Below are 18,576 nucleotides of genomic sequence, written 5' to 3'. Positions count from 1 at the left end.
ACACCTTGACTGAGAAAGGACACCACGTGACATTTAAGTGGCTTCCAAGTCATTGCGGCGTCATAGGGAACGAACACGCCGATAACACTGCTCGGTCGGCCCTTCAAGGCGACGAAAAGGAGTCGACGCCGTTAGCAAGGACAGATGCCGCTAGAAAACTTCGAATGCTCACCCGTGGTATCACGTTCTTCACGTGGAACACAGGAAGTTTTCAAATCACCCGGCTGCACCACCTAGACTTTCCTCTAGGCCTTCGCGGCCCAGCTGGACCCTGCCGCCGCGAAGCTACCCTGCTTTGTTGAATATGGCTAGGAGTGGCCTTTGCTAAGTCTTTTGCATTCCGAATCGGATGGGTCCCCGACGCTTCGTTTGATGACTGTGGTAGCGAGGAGACTCTTCGACACCTTCGCTTTGAATGTCCTGGCTACAATTTACAGAGACGATCGCTCGCAATCGCGATAGCGCGCTTTGACCAAAGACCTCTAACAGAGGAACTTATTTTAGAATTCCGACACCACAAGCCATCGCAGCGGCAGGCGACGCGCACACTGTTGCAGTTTTAAGGGCAACAGACTTGGAGAAGCAGCTGTAACCTGAACAGATGTTTATAGTGCTGCAATAGCTACTCTGCTGTGCAGTGACAGTTTGCGGTGACAGTGACCAGCTGTGATTGTGTGGATGTGCTCCTTTCTTTCTCCATCTTTACTTTCCTGTCACTTTACTTCCCCCTCCCCTATCTTCCCAGCGTAGGGTAGCAAACCGAATCTTCCCATCTGGATCACCTCCCTGCCTTTCCCCTTTCTTCCCTGTCTCTCTATCGCTCTCTCTCTCTCTTCGTTTAAACCGACTTCCACAGCGCGTGGGACCAGATGTTTATAGACATAATCAAATGAGGCCTCCAGGCAATGCAAGCAAGGAAAAGCATCGCGTGAATTACTTGTTTGTTTAGCTTAAATGTATAATGAGACAGTAAAGGCAAGTGAAATTGTACGAAAAACAACTTTCTGTACGTTGGGAACGAGACTCACATCTTTGCGTTGTGCGTGCGATGCTCTTACCGATTGAGCTACAGCGGCACCGTTTTTCCTTCCACTTTCTCAAGTACTTGTGTGTGTACTGTATGTAACCCCTGAAGCGTTTGCAAGCGCTACCACTCACGGCCACGGTGGCGTATGTAGAACATCCTTTCTAATCCAGGTGTCACGAATAATGTGAACTTGTCAGAGGGCGACTGGCCAATAAACCTTCGTATGATACCTGAAGGCATCAATACTTCGGGAGTCAAGACCTTTGATAGCTAAGTAATGAACGAGAATAAACGAAACCAAGAAACCCGATTTTTGTTTGCCCCACTGTAACATTCGCGGTGCTGGTCGCACTCTACGTTGGGGCCTGCAGATAAGATTGCCCCGCTTGCCGCGATATCTTTTCTTTTTATTTTGCCACACCCCGATTGGCTACGTAGCGCACAAAAAGCGCGTCGCTGAAAGAATAAAGGTGATTGTCTTCCTGGCACGGAGTGGGTCGTCTATTCCTTGGGCTGGTCGTCCTGCCGCTCTCGGCGCCGAGCCGCCGAATACGTAACACCACCCATACGAAGCAAACAGAAAATAAAAAAGGAAAGCAGAGGGTAAACATGACGCCTGCAGTACAAAAAAGGTTTTCCACATCAGCCACTATTGCCCGCGTCCCGAATCATAGTGACGGTCGCATATATTGAGTTTCAGTGGGATGGCGAAAGAGAAAAACGGAGACACATTTAATAAAAATCATACCACAAGTATTCATATTTGAGCGTCACTATTGTAAGGCGCAATGACCCTTGGTGTCACAGTATCATCTTTCGTTTTTTTTTTTTTTTACTGCTTCAAAGAGCCAGCATTTCTTGCTGCTGATGTTAGAGTGAAGGAGCCGGCATTTGCTCCTATAACTGCTGCTGACATTAAACGTCAACAAAGCGCCGGTGAACAAATCCTAACTTTAGTTGCACAGCATCGGCCTGACAAATGAAAGGCGCCAAGATCACAACACTGAACTTTCCGCCCGTTTTGTGACCTCGATAAGTCCGTTCTGTGATCTTCGGAGATCTTAGTTCACCCGAACAAGCTAAATTGCAAGCATTGCTACGCTGACATCAGCTTCAATGTCAACTTCTATTCTCCCCCAGTAACGCTGTGCTGTAGTGTGCTGCCCTTCTGTAATGGGAAGAGTGGAAATGCTTGCGTTGGCTTGCTTTGCGGCAGTCCTAGTGACTCGCGTGAAATCGGCGGGACGCGATTATTGCGAGCTAGACTTGATAGGAACCAACTTTGATTATATGCCGGACGCCTGGGAGGTGCGTAATTTCTCTTCACGTCGACTTTGTAACCTGAAATATATATACCGTATCCGCTTGCCGCCATATTTATATATATATATATATATATATATATATATATATATATCGAATGTTGCACAAGGCGGGCATGTGTTTGTTAGTGGCTCATTTTCAGTGATTACAGTTATGTGCCAAAGTTCGCAGCGGATTACGTTGATGCGTCTATACTGCGGCTGCGCAGAGGACTTTCAACATGGCTCTGAGGCGGAAAAAAAGAAAATATAAAGAAGTGAAAAGCGCGCGCTATCATCGTCCAATCGGATATACAGGAGAGAGAGAAGCGGCGTTTATCAAAGGATGGCGGTACTTTTCTTATATAGGGACTTTAGTCTAAACGCCTAGACTCTGTCCTCAACGAGGATCGCTTTCAAGATATGGCGAACGCGGCAGCGTAATACGCATTTGCTGCCCGCGTACAACACCGCCCACACTCCTCCCTTCCTTCCCCCGGAACCTAGCGCGCGACCGAAGAGGGCGCGCTTCCTTGCCGCTTTCCTCCCTTGCGTGCGCGAGATTGAGCCGCGATCTTCGGCTCCCTTTGCACGCTTTCACTCGCACATAGAGCATACGGCGCGCGGCGACGCTGTTATCGCCCTTGGACTTTATGCAGATCATGGTGATGGCGACGTCGACGCAGACGGAAAACATGCGCCTGGAATGTCCATATAATTCGCTATAAAAAGAAAACATCTATGCTACCGAAGTTTGCCGTATATGCCACCAATTTCATTCGTGTATAAAGAAAATGAGCCCTAGATCGCGGGATCGAATCCCGGCCACGGTGGCCGCATTTCGATGGCTGCGAAATGTGAAAACACCCGTGTACTTGGATTTAGGTGCACGTTAAAGAACCCCAGGTGGTGCACATTATTCTGGAGTTCCCCACTACGGCGTGCCTCATAATCAGATCGTTGTTTTCGCACGTAAAACCCCATAATTTAATTTTTTTAATCAGCCCTAGAGACTCGGAAGCTTTGCCTCGGCTGCCACCTTGCATGTCTCTTGATCGTATGCAATTCCGTAAAAGCTACGCTATTGATACGTTCGTAAATGCGTACTGCGTTCCACACTCCCTGGAATACTTGTATATACTTCAAAATCTGCCGCTATGTGTCGTGGTTTTTACACCTCACAAGGAACTTCATTCTGGCACAAACAATCGTTTCTCCGTGCCGACTTTGAGGTGTTCCTCGTCTGCGAGTTGAAATTCACGTTCTTTGGAGAACAAACATCACAACACAAAGAGAATGTCAGCAGAAATTTTATCACACTATAGCATGATCATGCATGCTGTGTGCGATAGCAGGGTGTGTTATATTACTTACACCATATGCCGTTTTTCTTGCGCCCAATGGCATATTGTACATTAGCATTTGACAGGCTACGCACTAGTTCTCCTCTTTTCTTTATTTTCTTGCGAATGACATCACTGTGAAACACTAACATTTTTCGCACGTTCACACACTATGTGTGGAAGAGGAGGCCAAAGAAAGTCTTATTACTACGGTCAAAATTGGAGCACCTGTCCGGGACAGTTCTCCCAAGCATAGGATATTCTTTAAGTGGAGCTGCAATTAAGGGCATTTCGTTATACATATTCTTAGAAAAACGCGCTGCTGTGCACAAGGACAGCACTGGGCGGAGCTCCGTGGGGTGTGTGTGCTCCGTCCAACCCTATACCTGTGCGTAGCCGTGCATTGTTCCAGGAAAATTGTTTAAGTGCTGCACCTGCGGTCACTACCACACCAATTCTATAGCTTGTGTCGGGATGTCCACTTCTACCCGGTGCTGGGAGGTGCTTGTAGGCATAGAAATGCAGATGATGTGGGCCAAAGGAGAGAGGGCACCAATGTGTTATCACTGGAATGTCTTTTTACAGAACGGGGTACATTCCGATTCTATATATACAGGGCGTCCCAGCTATCACGCAGCACGATTTAAAAAAAGAGGAACAGCGTTACGCGAAGCAAACCTAGTGCGTATTGTTTCCAGTACAGTGGAGTAGCCGCCAGTAATTTTTAGTTACTCAGATTTAATTAGGTAATTGCAATTAATTATCTAACTCGAGAAATACTGTCCTAATTATCAAAGTGTCAATGAGAAAGTTGTAGAGCAACATGAAAAACTCCCGATACAGCTTTCCGTTGCTCAACACGCGCTACATAAAAGTGTTTTTCCGAGCATGAAAGAAGCCCACGAATACACGCAAAGTGCCTTGAGCGGCCAGTCGTGCGGCAATTCTGCGTCAATAATCCGTCCTACGCATTACATGGCCTGCCTTGCTCCATTTCTTTCTCTCAATGTCATTTAGCATATCGGCTATCCCCGTTTGTTCTTTGATCCACACCGCTCTCTTCCCCTCTGTTAACGTCAGGTATATTTAGGCACATGAATGCTATATGCCGTGCCATGCTATATGACATGTGGTATAGGCGGGTTGTATTGCCACTCCACTCTATCACTAAGTTGGTCATACCAGGTATTAAGTTATTGACAAAATTATGCCTCAGAATTTTGAGAATGGCAGCCCACAAACAAATGTCATGAAACAAAACACTCACAGGGCATGCCTTTTATCGTAAACCGTAGCAGACTTAAATATTCAAAGTGCGAAACGATAACACAGCTCAAACCTGAAAATGATGTAATTTTATTGATGCGGCTGTGCACTACCTCCAGGATCGGCCCAGGAAAGAGGTTTGAAACATACCCCATACGGAAAAGTGGTAGTTAAATCGATAAGGAAGACCTTGGCTTTCATTAATAAACAAAAATGAAATTGTCCGATGGTAGGATTCAAACAGAGGACCCCTAGCACAACAGCTGTTTTTTCCTTAGCTTACGTTTACTTCATAATTCCACGGCAGCTACGAGTCTTCCACTTCGTGTAATATTCTAACATGTTGCTATCGCATTCATTGCATCGCCCTTATGGCGAAAGTGAGATTTTTTTTGTTCACAAATTAAATAGTCATATTTTTTTAACCTTTCAAGAGCTATGGCAAATCAGTTCTCCACAAGACCGCAAGGTGGAGCAAGGTTTAGGAAAGGGAAAATTCAAATTCAAATTCATGGAAGAGAAAGCGAGCTGAAGCATGGACAGACCCTGCCGTATGCCAACGTCGCACTTATTCTTCCACATCCACTTCTGCTAGAAGTAGTAAGAAACGTCTCAAAAGGAAGTGGTTGTCACGCCATTCGCGCTCCATAAAATGTGATCAAGTACAAGGAAAATGGCGTCATCACAGTGACCCTGCCACCTTTCCCCCCGAAAGGAAAATCAGTCTGCAGCTACCACTGCCACCTACCACTGCAGCTCATTTAGTTAGGCGCTTTACACAAATCGACCATGTTTTACTCTTAAATGAGTATGACAAGAACAAGTCGGCCTACGTTAACATACATATGACTTTTCCTCCCGGAATGCAATGCGCGCTTTATATTGGCGGATCAAGATAACCATTTCCAAAACGCAGGTAGACGAACAAAGAAATTTTGGAATTGCCAGTAAGTTTAAAAATATCGTGCTTTGTGGCTTCTGTAAACATGCGTTCAAAGATCCCGTTTTGTCTTCTAAATTACAGATAATTCAGAAAAATAACACCAACTTTCACCTAATGTTTGTATCTAAAAAAACGCTGGATCACGCAAACTATAAGTGCCTAACGACGACATTAAAAAAGAAAGTTCCACAGAGAAAATGGCGAACCGAGCTCTTCTACACTACTCTTGTCAACAGCACCGCAGTGTGAGTGAAAAATACCCTTTGTCCAAAAAGGCAAATGCTAACTGGATTACATGCATTTAACGAAATGCTGTTTATATTCAGGTAACTAACGAAAAAGGAACTTGCAGGCTTTCTTCGCCCGCTTTTCCGTCTGAGAAAACTCCCATAAGACATCCTGGACGGGATCATGTATGTAGCGGGGTTTCGAAATTGTAGTAAGCAGTCAGAAAAAAATTACCTTAGGGAACAAATGAAGCTTATTTATTAAAACACCTGCGTTGTTATACGCACAGTATCTACAAGACGTATTCAAAATACATAACTGAATGCCATTAAGAACAAGAATAACAGAGGATTATTTGATAAACCTGGTCATGTCCTGATAACGTGGTCCTGGTAACGAACGCTGCAGATGAACATAACACGAATCAGAACCTCAGTTGGCAAACTCTCACGACGGTTTTATAATACGGAGATAACTTAGACATTGCACAATATCTACGCGAAGAAATAAATGCTCATGATTCGTAGTCATTCTCTTAAATCATTGAAGAAGTACTTGTATTTAGGCGAAGTAGTACAGGGTACCCTGATAATGGGAAGGGAAATATCTATATTAATAAAAATAGATTCTGAGTGCAATTGCGCGCCACAAGGCAACCTTGTGAACGTAATAGTATCTGTGCTACATGTGTGTCAACAGGGTCATGAATGAATTATCTGTACGCATGCACACCTCATTAAAGCATCTTTTTAAAGTTATTCCGACATAACAGAAACAATAATTTGTTGTCCAAGTCTTTAAACAATAACAATGGCTGATTTCTTTCCCGGCGACCTTTTTCAGGAAAATGTCATCAGTAATATTGGAAACGAAGAAGTCAAGTAAATGTTACGTCTTTGACAACGTACTAAGAGCCTACGATCCAGAAGGTATCTTACTGATTGCGTTGTTCTGCGTTTCTATTGAACAAGACGCCACGTACAGCATTAACAGGTTTGCACTTAAATAGGGCGCTGATGAATAAAAGTATAAATTTTTGTTTGCATAGCAATGAATTTTTTCACGAAATGTCGGCGGCATGCAGCCGGGCAGGGATGACGTACATAAATTCCAGGCTCATTATTTGTACGAACGTATGCTCTTCAAACGGAAGAAACAATTCGGTTACGGTGATATAGGTTCTCTCACTTTCCTCCGTAATTGGAATGAATGCTATTTCTTCGTCATTTTTCATTTTCGACATCGATGGAATTGTCGTTACAATTACAGAATGTATTACGATCACCTAATCGAGAACATGTTGGGTGTAAGTGGGAGCATGTGATAGAAATGATAATTAGGTGAAACAAGAACTTTTAGCCCTGAAAGCTAGAACATTTAACTAGTTAAGGCTGTAACTGTGCTTTGTACTACTCTGGTGCCTCCACCCCACCAAATGCATCCTCAGCCCCATGAATTAATATTAACTTCACACTCCCCTAAAGGTATCCGTTAGTTACGCATAAGGTCGCCACGCTTTTTGATGAGTACCGCACACTTGTCCTTTCCGTCGACAGCGTGTAATGCCTCCATGGGCCGCGTGGATCCGCACGCGTATGAGATGAGGGTCGACTGGCTTTGTGGGCCCACGGTAAAACCACAAATGAGGCAGCGCAATTTGACGTGAGCTGGGCTTCTCACGTCAAGAAGCGCAGAGCAAGATTACATTTGAATAAAGACTACGCAACAGGGATGAAAAGAAATGGCCTGCTAAAGTGCACAAAAATCAGTACCTCAAGAGCGTGGACACGAATGAAGGGTAAAGAAAGTTGGAAACCATGTACAGGGTAACCTAACGCGTAAATAGACAACCAGGGGTCATCAAAAAGAAAGTGAGAGAAACAGAGATGGTAAATTGGATGCAAGAGATGGAAACAAACCAGATCATGGAAATTGACATCATGCTTCCTGTCGCTTTGTCTATGTCTGCCTCCCGAGTTTTCTCCTTTTTCATGTTTGCTGGCACTCTACAAGTAGAAGCTGACAGAGAGTGAACCAGAAAACTGTTTTATTCGGTGTGCCGTGGAGTCTTACCTTCGGGGTCTCCAGCGGTGGTGCGCTACTGCACATCATAATCCTTATTGGTGCGCTCGTCTTCCGCGGATGATGTTAATCAGGACACCTAGGCATTTAAAGAAAAATTATGCTGTCTGCACCCAGCATTCAATTAAACAACTCTGAAGTACTGCCCCTTATTAAGTACGAGTACGAAAGTATCTGAGACAGTTAAGTTGTCTTTCTATTTTCTTTCTTTCAGGTTCAAAAATACGGCGCTTCAACAGCAAGATTATCTACGCGGACCTAAAAACCTGCATATTGCTCTGGTCACGGAGTTTTGGTAAAACCCAATAATATTCCTGTTTTTGACACTTTTATGAAGAGAAGCGGGATTTGTAATAGGCGCCGTAAAGTATTTATTTAAAAGTTAATAAGTGAATGTTTGTTATTCAGATGACTATGCATTGTGGAAGCGATGTCCGCCGCTGAGAGTAATTCAGTTCAATGAATACAATGACGCTCTCTGCCACAGGCGATTTTTTTAAATTTTGGTATGGTATAAAGAAAAAATAACACCCCATATATCGGCCACCTTTTGAAAATGGTTCTGTACGTCGTCATAATCTGCAGAATGTATTGAAGATGCGATAAACGGTATTTATAATATAGGAACTATAAAAAGAAGAGAGCGTGCTTGGTATAGTGCAACCAAGCTTTGCGCGTGAGCTAACTTATTGCGTCATATAGGGTTCAGTTTACTCATTTATAGCCAGTTTATCCAAAGTGAAATTTCGCTGCAGTTGGCCTTTAACTAAGTCATAACATGCTTAAATTTGTAGCTATGCAGGGTGATCAAATTTAAGCTTTACATAATTTTTTTAAAATAGGTTGTTGCAGATAACATAATTCTAGTCCTGGAGCTGGATTATTCAGGGAGGCAGACATTACTTGCACGAGGACGCGAGACACCTATTCAACTCATTAAAAAAATGTACTACTTATATTCTGAATTACTTACTTAACGGCACATATAGCAATTTACCAATTGTAGCCGGTGAGTTTGCAAGGCATATCCACTTGAAAGGAATTTCCAGAATGACGCCAGTTTGGAGATATGCGCCATCATACTCACCCTATAAATGCACTGTTGTGCCACTTAGTTTTTTAACAAAACCGCTTTTATGCATTGAAGCACAAAAGTAACTGGCACGTCCACGCATTTCGTCCCACACTTTGGGACGTATAATACCTCGAAACTGGTGTCATCTTATAAATTCATTTCAATTTGATACTTCCTGCAAGCTCAATGGCTACAATTAGTAGATTGCATTATGAGTCATACAGTAATACATTAAGAAGTTAATTAGTGAACTTTCTTTCAATAATTCAATATGTGTTTCAATTTCTCGTGCTAGTAATGTCCACCTCTTCGAATAATGCAGCTCAGGGACAAGAATTATGCTATATGCTACAGGGTATTTCTAAAAAATCCATAAAACTTAGAAATGATAACCCCGTATGACGATAGCCTAACACAGCGCCAACATCGGCCAAGGTCATTCCTGTCCGCATTCTTTGGTGAACGGAGAAAATGACAAATAATATATTTCATATGTAACCCAGACGTAACACTGGAAGAAAAGCAGGGTGTCGCAGTGGTACAAGAGCTCTATGGGTTGGCATGCCTGTGAATTAAGGACATTTGACACTCCACTAACAGTCGGCTTCACCAGAAGGCCCCGTGAGCTGAAATAATTGACCATTCTTGGAAAGTCAGCGCCATCTGTGTCACCAATGGCATTAGGGAAACTTTAGGGTCAGTTTAGGTTTTGAGGCTTCCGGTTGAGGATAGCGATCCAGCACAATCCCCCTGTAGATTTGTCTTCACTATTCATAGGCCCGTAAGACGCGTCGACGCTGGAAATGCTTTATTGTTTTATTTATATTAAATTTTTTTTGACATGGGACTACGGCGAGTTCCCCTTCTTTGATATACATCCCCTGTGCACACAACGGCTTCTATTCTTGCGCTGTGGTCCGTGTAGCGTTCTGAGCGGCGATGGTAGAAAAAAAAAAGTTATGCGGATCCCACGCACTGTGGGAATCGATGTTACAAGCGAAGCTTTCTGTCCTGTTTGCTTTGACTGACGATAACTAGCAGTGACGTTGACGGCGAATGTGTCATTTCTTCGGCATTTAGTCCAATACGAGAGTGATGAGTTGGTGATAAACGTTACCTTGCGTGCACCACTCCTATTTTTCTGCGTATTGCGCAGATAGCAAATTTCTGTAACAAATGGCATACTTGTAAGCCTTATAACTACTGATGGGCACAGGTCCAAGTTTGATGGGTTATACGCACCCATACCTGAGTGCGCTCTCTCAAATGCAACCACTCCCTCTCTAATTGACGATCGTACTCTGAGCTGTCTCTCTCGACGCCGAGCGACAGGGCAAACTTGCCACCGACTGCGTCATGCGTGACGCGACAAAGGTGTCATCTGTGTGCGCGATATATGCGCGATCGAGTAATGGCTTCTTTTCTCTACACAATGATAGCAAATAAAAGCGCGTGCGTAGTATACCGTTGCAAAGATGCAAGCGATAATAGTAGTACATGTTTTTGTTACACGCGGTTTTAACAAGCGACCCCATACGCTCAGCGAACTGACTGACGTATTACGTAGAAAAAAAATAATAAATAAAAAAAAAACATTTGGGATACCTTAATAATAGCGTGAGGCGCTATGGCTAGCAAAGATGGCAGAATAGAGGTTTGACACCAGCTATACGAGACATATCCAACCTAGGTGGCTGCAAGTGAAGCACACGATCTACGAAGCATTTGCCCTCAAGATTCCCATAATGCCATACCGGCAGCCGCTTAAGGGCGCATTCCACTTCCCAAAGTCGTCTGTTGAAATTCTAGTGATGACGTGAGCAGTGACGAGTACAATTCATCCATGTGCATCTAATAACTATATATATGTTGAGCCAAGCTAAAGAGAAAAAAACATTCACCACGTCCAGGAAACAAACCAGCGAATTGACGTGGACCTTCTCAATGTGATCTCCGTTCGACGAAAGCTGTCGTCCGCAGCCGAACCAAACCCGCTTTTCCAAAAGCCGGCTTTTAAACATTACATTTCGTCTGATGGTATTTTGCGCTTGATTGGCTAGCACAGTAAATTTCACTTAACAAAAAGTCATAGAAGGTGAGCGACAGAGCAGAAGGCGAATACAACCAAGCCAGCTATACGAACGGATTAAAGGACAACTGTACGACAGTGGGCATGGCTGCTCGAAAGGCTGAAACGTTGCCGCTTGTGAATTCTAGCAACCCTACCACTCGAGTCGAGTGGTAACGGTAGTGCACTTGAGAGAAGCGCCACTAGTACTCGATTGAAGGGCATTGAGTGGACGTGGTAATTAAGTACACGTAATAAGTCGAATTTAATTTTTTTCCGCCTACCTTTTTCTTTTTAAGTTCAGGGATGAGCCAGCGTTCTGGTGCTTTTCTTTTCTATTTATTTTTTTTTTGTACAGAATGTGTGCAAGCGCGCATAAATTATAATGTTGTGCTCACCTGAAGTTCTTTTGGACTCTGCAAAATTATTCAAAATTTTCTTCAATTTTTTTTTCTTTTTTTTGTTATTCATTTCAGTCATATCTTTGTGCAGATATGCTATTATTTCTTGTACAAGTTTCTCTTAGCGATAAGGAATAACGGACAATACACGTGGTATCATTGTCTTCCCTGCACACACTGCATCTTATAAGAGATGCCAATACTCTATATATATACATTTATTCGGTCCTTTCAACCTTCTCCAGGGTACCATGTCTGGGCCGAACGAAAGTACGTCGAAAAGCATCAAGCAGTTCCATACATATGCGTGCTACTGTACGAAATATACGCCGGTATACCGAAACACTGGATTTACGACTGGGATGTATGCCCCAAGAGCACGAGCAAGATTTGATAAAGCACCTCGCATGCACAAAAAGAACTTACGTGTGCGCGTCGTTGCTTTCAATAAAACCCAGAAAGGTATCTGTGAGCTGGTCTAAAACGTTTAGGCTTCGGTAGAGAAATTACTCCTGACTCGGAAAGCAGTATTTTGTTCGATAGAAGATATTAGGCATATCCTAGCTAATCAACCAAGCAGCAGAAGAGGTAATTCAGAAAGCACACCTAAACGTTATCCACAACGTTGGCAAAACCAAACTATATACTCAGTGAATGGCGTAACCTTACACGAATTTCGGCACTGTGGAATCTGCAATGTTGAAACATGGCGCTTAGAAATATTAGTTTCCTGATTGCGGATCTCACGGCCAGTCTTACTGCATTGCCTATACCGCTAGGATGCCGATAGCGGCAGTTCTCGGCAAATAAACCGGAAGGATCTGGGTAATAGAAAGCACACAAGCTATTAAAGCGAAGGAGCGGGCTGGTTTGCGCTAGTTGGTAAGACAGTAACCGATAACCGCGCAATCACCGATGAATGCAAGAAAGGTGACAGGATAGGAAGAAATGTGATTTGACCACCATTGCAAGCGCTTTGCTTGCAAACGCAAGTTTGAGTGCTGCTCTATTATTGACAAAGGCGGAAACAGACTCACAGAATAAATAATAGCAGCCTCTGAAATGACGCGCTGTGACACATTATGCGTCGGTGCTCCCTCACTTTCTTTATCTAGCAAGGAGCTACAGTTCTTGAATGTCACACGTGCAGGCCATACAGTTTAGACAGATACCACATCTTTCTTGGCTTTTGCCTTTTGCCTTTTATTTATTGTTTTTCTTTTTTAACAGTGAAGTTGTTTAGGCCAGCCGTAATTTGTGGTGTGTGCCAAGAAACTGCCCCGCCGTAGCTGTGGCAACCCGGAGGAGCAGGAGCGCACGCGGTGTCCTCCACGCCAGCTCATTGCCTTTCCGACCTCCGCCTCTCCTCTCCGCGGCGCGCTGAGCCAGGAGAACTAAAAACTTAGCAGTGGCTTAGCTCGGCTATGCCAGGATATACGTAACGTGAGCTAAGTCGGCCACGTCGGTCAGAACCGGTAGACCTGGTGGCATGGGCGGGTAACGATACCCATTGGTACCATTAAAGAGTGGAATCTTCTGCTTAACGAAAGAGTTCTTGCACGTTGTACAAACCCGCGCCACGGTTTTACCCCACTCGGGCGGCACCGCTAAACTCAACGTTTCACGCATGGCACTACTTACCGGCGTCAAGTCTTTCGTGTGCCACAGTCTTTCACACACGTCGCGCACACATGCAAACGGATTGTTTACGAAGTCCGTCTCGAAGGGCCGAGTCGCACTGGCGCTTTCGCTAAGTTTCACCGTATAGTCAGTCAATCGGCGAGCCTTGACGTCATCGACGGCGTCTTGTTATTGCTGCTGAGATGGTCGGGCACGTCGCTCACCCTCCTGGCGACGCCGCTTTTCTAGACGTTCCTTACTTAGCTCCGGTGTCTCCGCAGCACGTTTAGCCTTCTTCTGTTAGTTCTTCCTACGCTCAACCGCTAATTGCCTGGCAACTACTTCAGGATCCGATGAGTTAAGCTCCTTCGCTCTTCTGCGCCGCTGAGCAGCCATTTCGCTCTCCTTCTCCATGGCTATACCACACTGGCAAACCCCCGCGCAAACGATCAAACGCCCGGCGCGCCAGCTGTGCGACGTGTGACGTCGCTGCTCCTCGCGCATGTGCAGCACGGCTATCCAGGAGCCACGCGAAACTGCTCAACCTCGGCCAGTGTAGCTCACGCTACAAAAGGCGAAAGCTTGCACTAGGCGGCGCAAAGCTCAAGACACAGCGAAGTTGCCCGATTGATATCGAGCGGCTAGCCTCCAACGCGTTCGGCGTCGGCAAGCAGCAGCGTTCTTGGCACTGTGCCAACCTTGGTTAGCCTGCCTGAGTTTGTGGCATGCCAGGAACGCTGTTGCTCGTAGGCGCCGACGCGTCCAGCACTAGTCACGCGAAATGTCGCGAAAGGGAAGGTACCTCCGAAAATGATCGCCCGAGAATACCTGCTACATGCTTAGTTAAGTTAAACCAAGTTAAGGCCTAGCAGCAACCAAGTTAATACCTAGCTGTAGCAGCCAGCCAGTAAGTTTCGCTGTGCCTAAGGTTTGCGCGACTGACTGCAAACTTGCCCGTTTTTACCTTACTTCATTGATCAAATGTCATTTCATATGATCATATGTCGTTGCCAATATATATATATACGATTTTCTAAAAAAATCTGTTGCAAGGCAGCGCGCGTCCTGTTACCTTTCTTGTCTTCGACGGCAAATGCGCTCTTAATCTGTTAATTACTGAAGTTAGTGGCTTCTATGGCTCGATCGCCCGTTGTCGTAGCGGTCGGTGGTTGGTGATTGGTAGTCGGTGTTGGTCGGACTTTCACCGCCAAAGCAAAGGCGCCGATGCAAAAACCGCATGCCCTCGCGCAACCCAGCTGCTGGTCGCTTTCGCCGTCGAACGCCTCCTCGAGACACACGTAGTAGTGCGTCTTTCTCTTAGAATCGGGTATGGGTTCGCGTTCTAGATTTAATGTTTAATGAATGTCCCCAAGTGAACGTCGTTCTTTACGACGGTAACTTTATGCCAAATCACTTGCTTTGGCGCCGCAAAGTTTCTTTGATGGCATGGACAAAGTGCAACTGAAGAGAGAGAGAAAAGACTTTATTCGAGGTCAGACTAAGACCTATAGATATTCCTCCGCCAGGAGGACCATGGCCAGCTGGTCGGCGAAGGCCGCCGACGCCAACCACACCCGCCAGTGGGGAGGTGGGGGGTTAGGGTAGTGAGGGGATTGTAGGGCTGCGGGGCAAGACAAAAGGATGTGCTCTACATTTGCGTACGTAGAGGGGCAGTTGGGACATGAGGGGTCTGAGCGGTAACGATAAAGGTATAGGCGTGCTGGAGTGATCAAGGTGTTGAGCTGGATGGCCCTGAGGGTGCGTACTTGGGCAGTGGAGAGACGAGGGTGTGGTGGCGGAAGCGTCTGCAATGAATGCCGGAGGTGTTTGTAGAGCTGCTTCAGAGTTTTCTTATAAAAGTGTGCCTCGTCTGCTATGGGCGGGCAAGGCCAGGGGATCGTCGGCGCCCGGCTATTAATCTCGCGGGCAAGCTCATGAGCGAGCTTATTGCCGATAATCCCCGCATGACCTGGCACCCACACCACAGTGACCAAAGCAGGGGAGAGAAGGGAGAGAGCGTCAGAAAGGTCGTCATGAAGATTATCGGGAAGTCTGTTGTCGCGAAGAGCCCTGATTGCCGCCATGGAGTCCGAGCAAATGCGATACCGAGGAGAGGGAGGAAGAAGGGTTAGTTCGTGCGTTGCGTGAACGATCGCGGCCAATTCAAGGGATAGAGAAGAAGTAGGAAGTGAGAAGGGGCCAGCGGTGGAAGTGATGGGAATGCCAAGGGGGGTCGGCATTGTCACACAAGCAGTGGAGCCATGAGTTTGGTAATACGCTGCGTCGACGTAGCATGTGACAGTGTCCGGTGGAAAAGGGTCGTGGAAGTGAGCGCGGGCTTGTCGTCGTCCCTCATGAAGATGTGGGGTCATATTAGAGGGAATAGGGGCACAGCGGAGATTGCTGGGAAGAGGTCGTTGAGGAGTGTACAGAGGAAAGTCAATGGGCCGGATGCCAGCCCGCTGCAGTAGCCAATGACCCTGCGCAGAGCTGGATAGGCGGCCAAGTTGTCGATCCCTATGGAGGCACAAGAGCTCTGCAAGGGGAAGAAATAAGCCTGTTGCGTATAGTTTGGCTGTGGATGCGTGTGTCGGAAGATGTAGGGCAGCTTTATAGAGAGTGTTTAAAGCCGATTGAATGCGATGCATTTGCGTCTGCGTAAGTGTGCAGTATGGCAGGGAATAAAGGATTTTGTTCAAGGCAAAAGCTGTTACAAATTGATTGGCTCTGCATTCGTCGAGACCGCCGCGCCGCCTGACCACTCGTCGGACTAAGTGAGTTACTTGGTGGCAGGTGGTGATCGTGGACTGTATTGCGCGGCTGAAAGAGTGGTCTTGGAGGGGAAAGCCTAAAACCCGGCAGGATGACGTGCGGGGGATGGGAGTACCGGCGAGAATGAGATTAAGGAGGGGGTTTACAGACCGTTGGTACTTTGTAGCGGAAAGGAGCAGCAGCTCAGATTTCTCTGGAGCTGCTTGCATACCAGAGCGGGAAAGGAATTCGGAAATGAGGTTGAGGCCGGATTGCAATGTGAATTCCACCTCCCCCGGTGAGCCGTGAGTACACCAAAGGGTTATATCATCAGCATAGAGAATTGACTGTAGGTGCGGAATCTCCGACAAGGATTTTGCGAGAGGGGCTAGCCCGAGATTAAAGAGGGTTGGAGAGAGCACAGCACCTTGAGGTGTTCCGCGGGTGAGCGCGATGGGCGGGGACAACGTGGTCCCGAGTCGGAACTGAGCTTGTCAAGAGCGGAGAAAAGAAGAAACGTAACAGTAGAGTCGGGATCCACAGCCGGTGTCTTCGAGGGGGGAGAGGATAGCGTCATGAAGTAAGGTATCGAAGGCCTTGCGCACGTCCACAGTGACAAGTGCGTGAACTTGACACCTCGAAGGTTGAAAGAAAGTTTCCTGGAGAAGGAGAAAGAGGTCTTGAGTAGACATGTGGGGGCGGAAACCAATCTGATTGTGCGGAAGGAAGTGAGTATCGTCGAGAAGATCCGTAAGACGTGCGAGTACCATGCGTTCCATGGTTTTCCCGACACAGGAAGTAAGTGAAATGGGTCGCAGGTTGGAGAGTGTGGCGGGCTTGCCGGGCTTTGGTATTAGAGTAATGATGGAAGAGGTTCATTCATCGGGAGGAGTGCCGTTGGCCCAGTGTTCATTTATTTTGTTTAAAAGAAATTCTTTATCCGAATCAGGCATGTTCTTCAACAGAGAGTAAGTGATGTGGTCCGCACCCGGAGTGGTACCAGTTTGTTTTGAGCCAAAGCTCGTTCTAGGTCCGGCAGAGTGAAGGGGCTGTCCAAACCGCTATTGGAAGGCCCTGTGTACTCAGGGTACAGGGAAGGAAGTGGAGGAGGGATGTATATATCCGTGACCTGTTGAAGGAGGGAAGTAGCACCATGCTCGGAGAGATGCTTTTGGATTGTGGGGAGAGGAGCAGGTTGAGGGCCAAGGAGGGACCGGAGGATCAACCAGGCTGATTTAGTGTGGAGGGAAGAGTTGATAGAATCGCATATGCGATTCCAATTTGTTGTCTCAAGGATGGAGCAGTGAGTTAGTATGTCAGTGTTGAGTATGTCTAATGTATGTCTAAGCTGGATGTTGTTAGGTTGGGTGCGGATGCGACTAAGGAGGCGTTTACGGCGTCTCCAGAGACGCATGAGGTGTGGGTCAGCGTGGTCCGACGGGGGGTTAGCTTCTGTAGTGGTGGTGGTCTGCGACCGCGTTCGCCGTAGCGAGTCCACCCACACATCATAGTTGGGAGTTGACTCCTGGACTCGCAGGCGACGAAAGAGGTGCCAGTTGGTCTGGGTGATGCGTTTTTTGGGTTTGTGAGTGAGTGTCAGTTTAATTTCAATTATGTGATGGTCGGATAGGAGGGTGTCCGGAAGGACTTGCCAAGTCTCTGGAGGATTGTGGCCATGGTGAAAGGTGAGGTCAGGCGTTGTATGACGTTGTTTTGCGTTTCCGTCTCGTGTGGGTGTGTCTGGTGTATTGATGAGTGTATATGAGTGCTGCATAGTGTGTGCGTGAAGAAGGCGGCCAGGGCGCAGAGTGTTTGGGTAACCCCAGATGGTATTTGGGGCATTGAAGTCTCCGCCAAGAATAATGTCACGGTGTTTTGGAAAGGATCGAAGAAAATGAAAGAGAGGAGAGAGAATTGTGGTAGAATTGGGGGATTATAGACGTTCACAAGTGTGAGAGGTGGGTTCGGGGGGTCTGGGTAATACGAAATGGCTGTTACATATGGAAGTAACGTGGATGGAACATCTTCCACTTCATAAGCGATATCCTGGCGAATATAAATGGAAGACAGCGGCGCGGCGGGGTCGGCGTGCAGAGCTCGGTAGCCTGGGATGTTTTTGGTATGCCTTGTTTCTTGTAGTAGGATAAAGTGAGGTAGTGTGGTTTGCGTAAGGAGCCATTGCTGTAAGGGGGTGCGGTTTGTGGAGAGGCTACGGCAGTTCCACTGAATTATTGTGATCGCCATGATGCTTGTTATTGGAAGGGTTAGGTGGAGCGAGAAGGGTGGCGGGCTTAATTTTGGGGGCTAGGCCTACTGACGCAGCGGGTATGGGGTGGGTGCGCTTGAAGGGGTGGTTCTTGTCTTCCATAGGGCCTGGGGCGTCATTAAATGCTTTGTTTTGCAACTGAATGTTTGTTTGTTTATAATCACGATTTTTAGATCTCTCGAAGCAGCTCTATGCTCGAGCTATG

General features: G+C 46.4%; 1 protein-coding gene and 1 pseudogene across 1 annotated transcript; one reads left to right on the top strand and one right to left on the bottom strand.

Moving 5' to 3' along the window:
• Positions 1-2,094: 2,094 nt before the first annotated feature.
• Positions 2,095-12,193, top strand: LOC125943022 (uncharacterized). Its single transcript, XM_049661355.1, has 5 exons — positions 2,095-2,335; positions 5,962-6,125; positions 6,952-7,037; positions 8,405-8,485; positions 11,980-12,193. The coding sequence occupies exons 1-5, from the start codon at positions 2,201-2,203 to the stop codon at positions 12,126-12,128; spliced, it is 615 nt and encodes a 204-aa protein (XP_049517312.1). The 5' UTR covers positions 2,095-2,200; the 3' UTR covers positions 12,129-12,193.
• Positions 12,194-14,874: 2,681 nt separating this feature from the next.
• LOC119440948 (uncharacterized) lies at positions 14,875-16,949 on the bottom strand (annotated as a pseudogene).
• Between the last annotated feature and the right edge of the window lie 1,627 nt (positions 16,950-18,576).

The sequence above is a fragment of the Dermacentor silvarum genome, chromosome 2 (genome assembly GCF_013339745.2).
Source record: "Dermacentor silvarum isolate Dsil-2018 chromosome 2, BIME_Dsil_1.4, whole genome shotgun sequence".
Lineage (NCBI taxonomy): Eukaryota > Metazoa > Arthropoda > Arachnida > Ixodida > Ixodidae > Dermacentor > Dermacentor silvarum.
The sequence above is the reverse complement of the archived record's forward strand: the minus strand, read 5'-3'. Positions and strand labels throughout refer to the sequence as shown.

What these genes read in the sequence shown, in the direction of transcription:
- LOC125943022 (XM_049661355.1), top strand. Translation starts at nt 2,201, where the DNA reads ATGGGAAGAGTGGAAATGCTTGCGTTGGCTTGCTTTGCGGCAGTCCTA. An exon ending in CTTGTCAACAGCACCGCAGT is followed by an intron (nt 6,126 to 6,951) that starts GTGAGTGAAAAA and finishes GACCTTTTTCAG; the next exon opens with GAAAATGTCATCAGTAATAT. An exon ending in AAGAGCCTACGATCCAGAAG is followed by an intron (nt 7,038 to 8,404) that starts GTATCTTACTGA and finishes TCTTTCTTTCAG; the next exon opens with GTTCAAAAATACGGCGCTTC.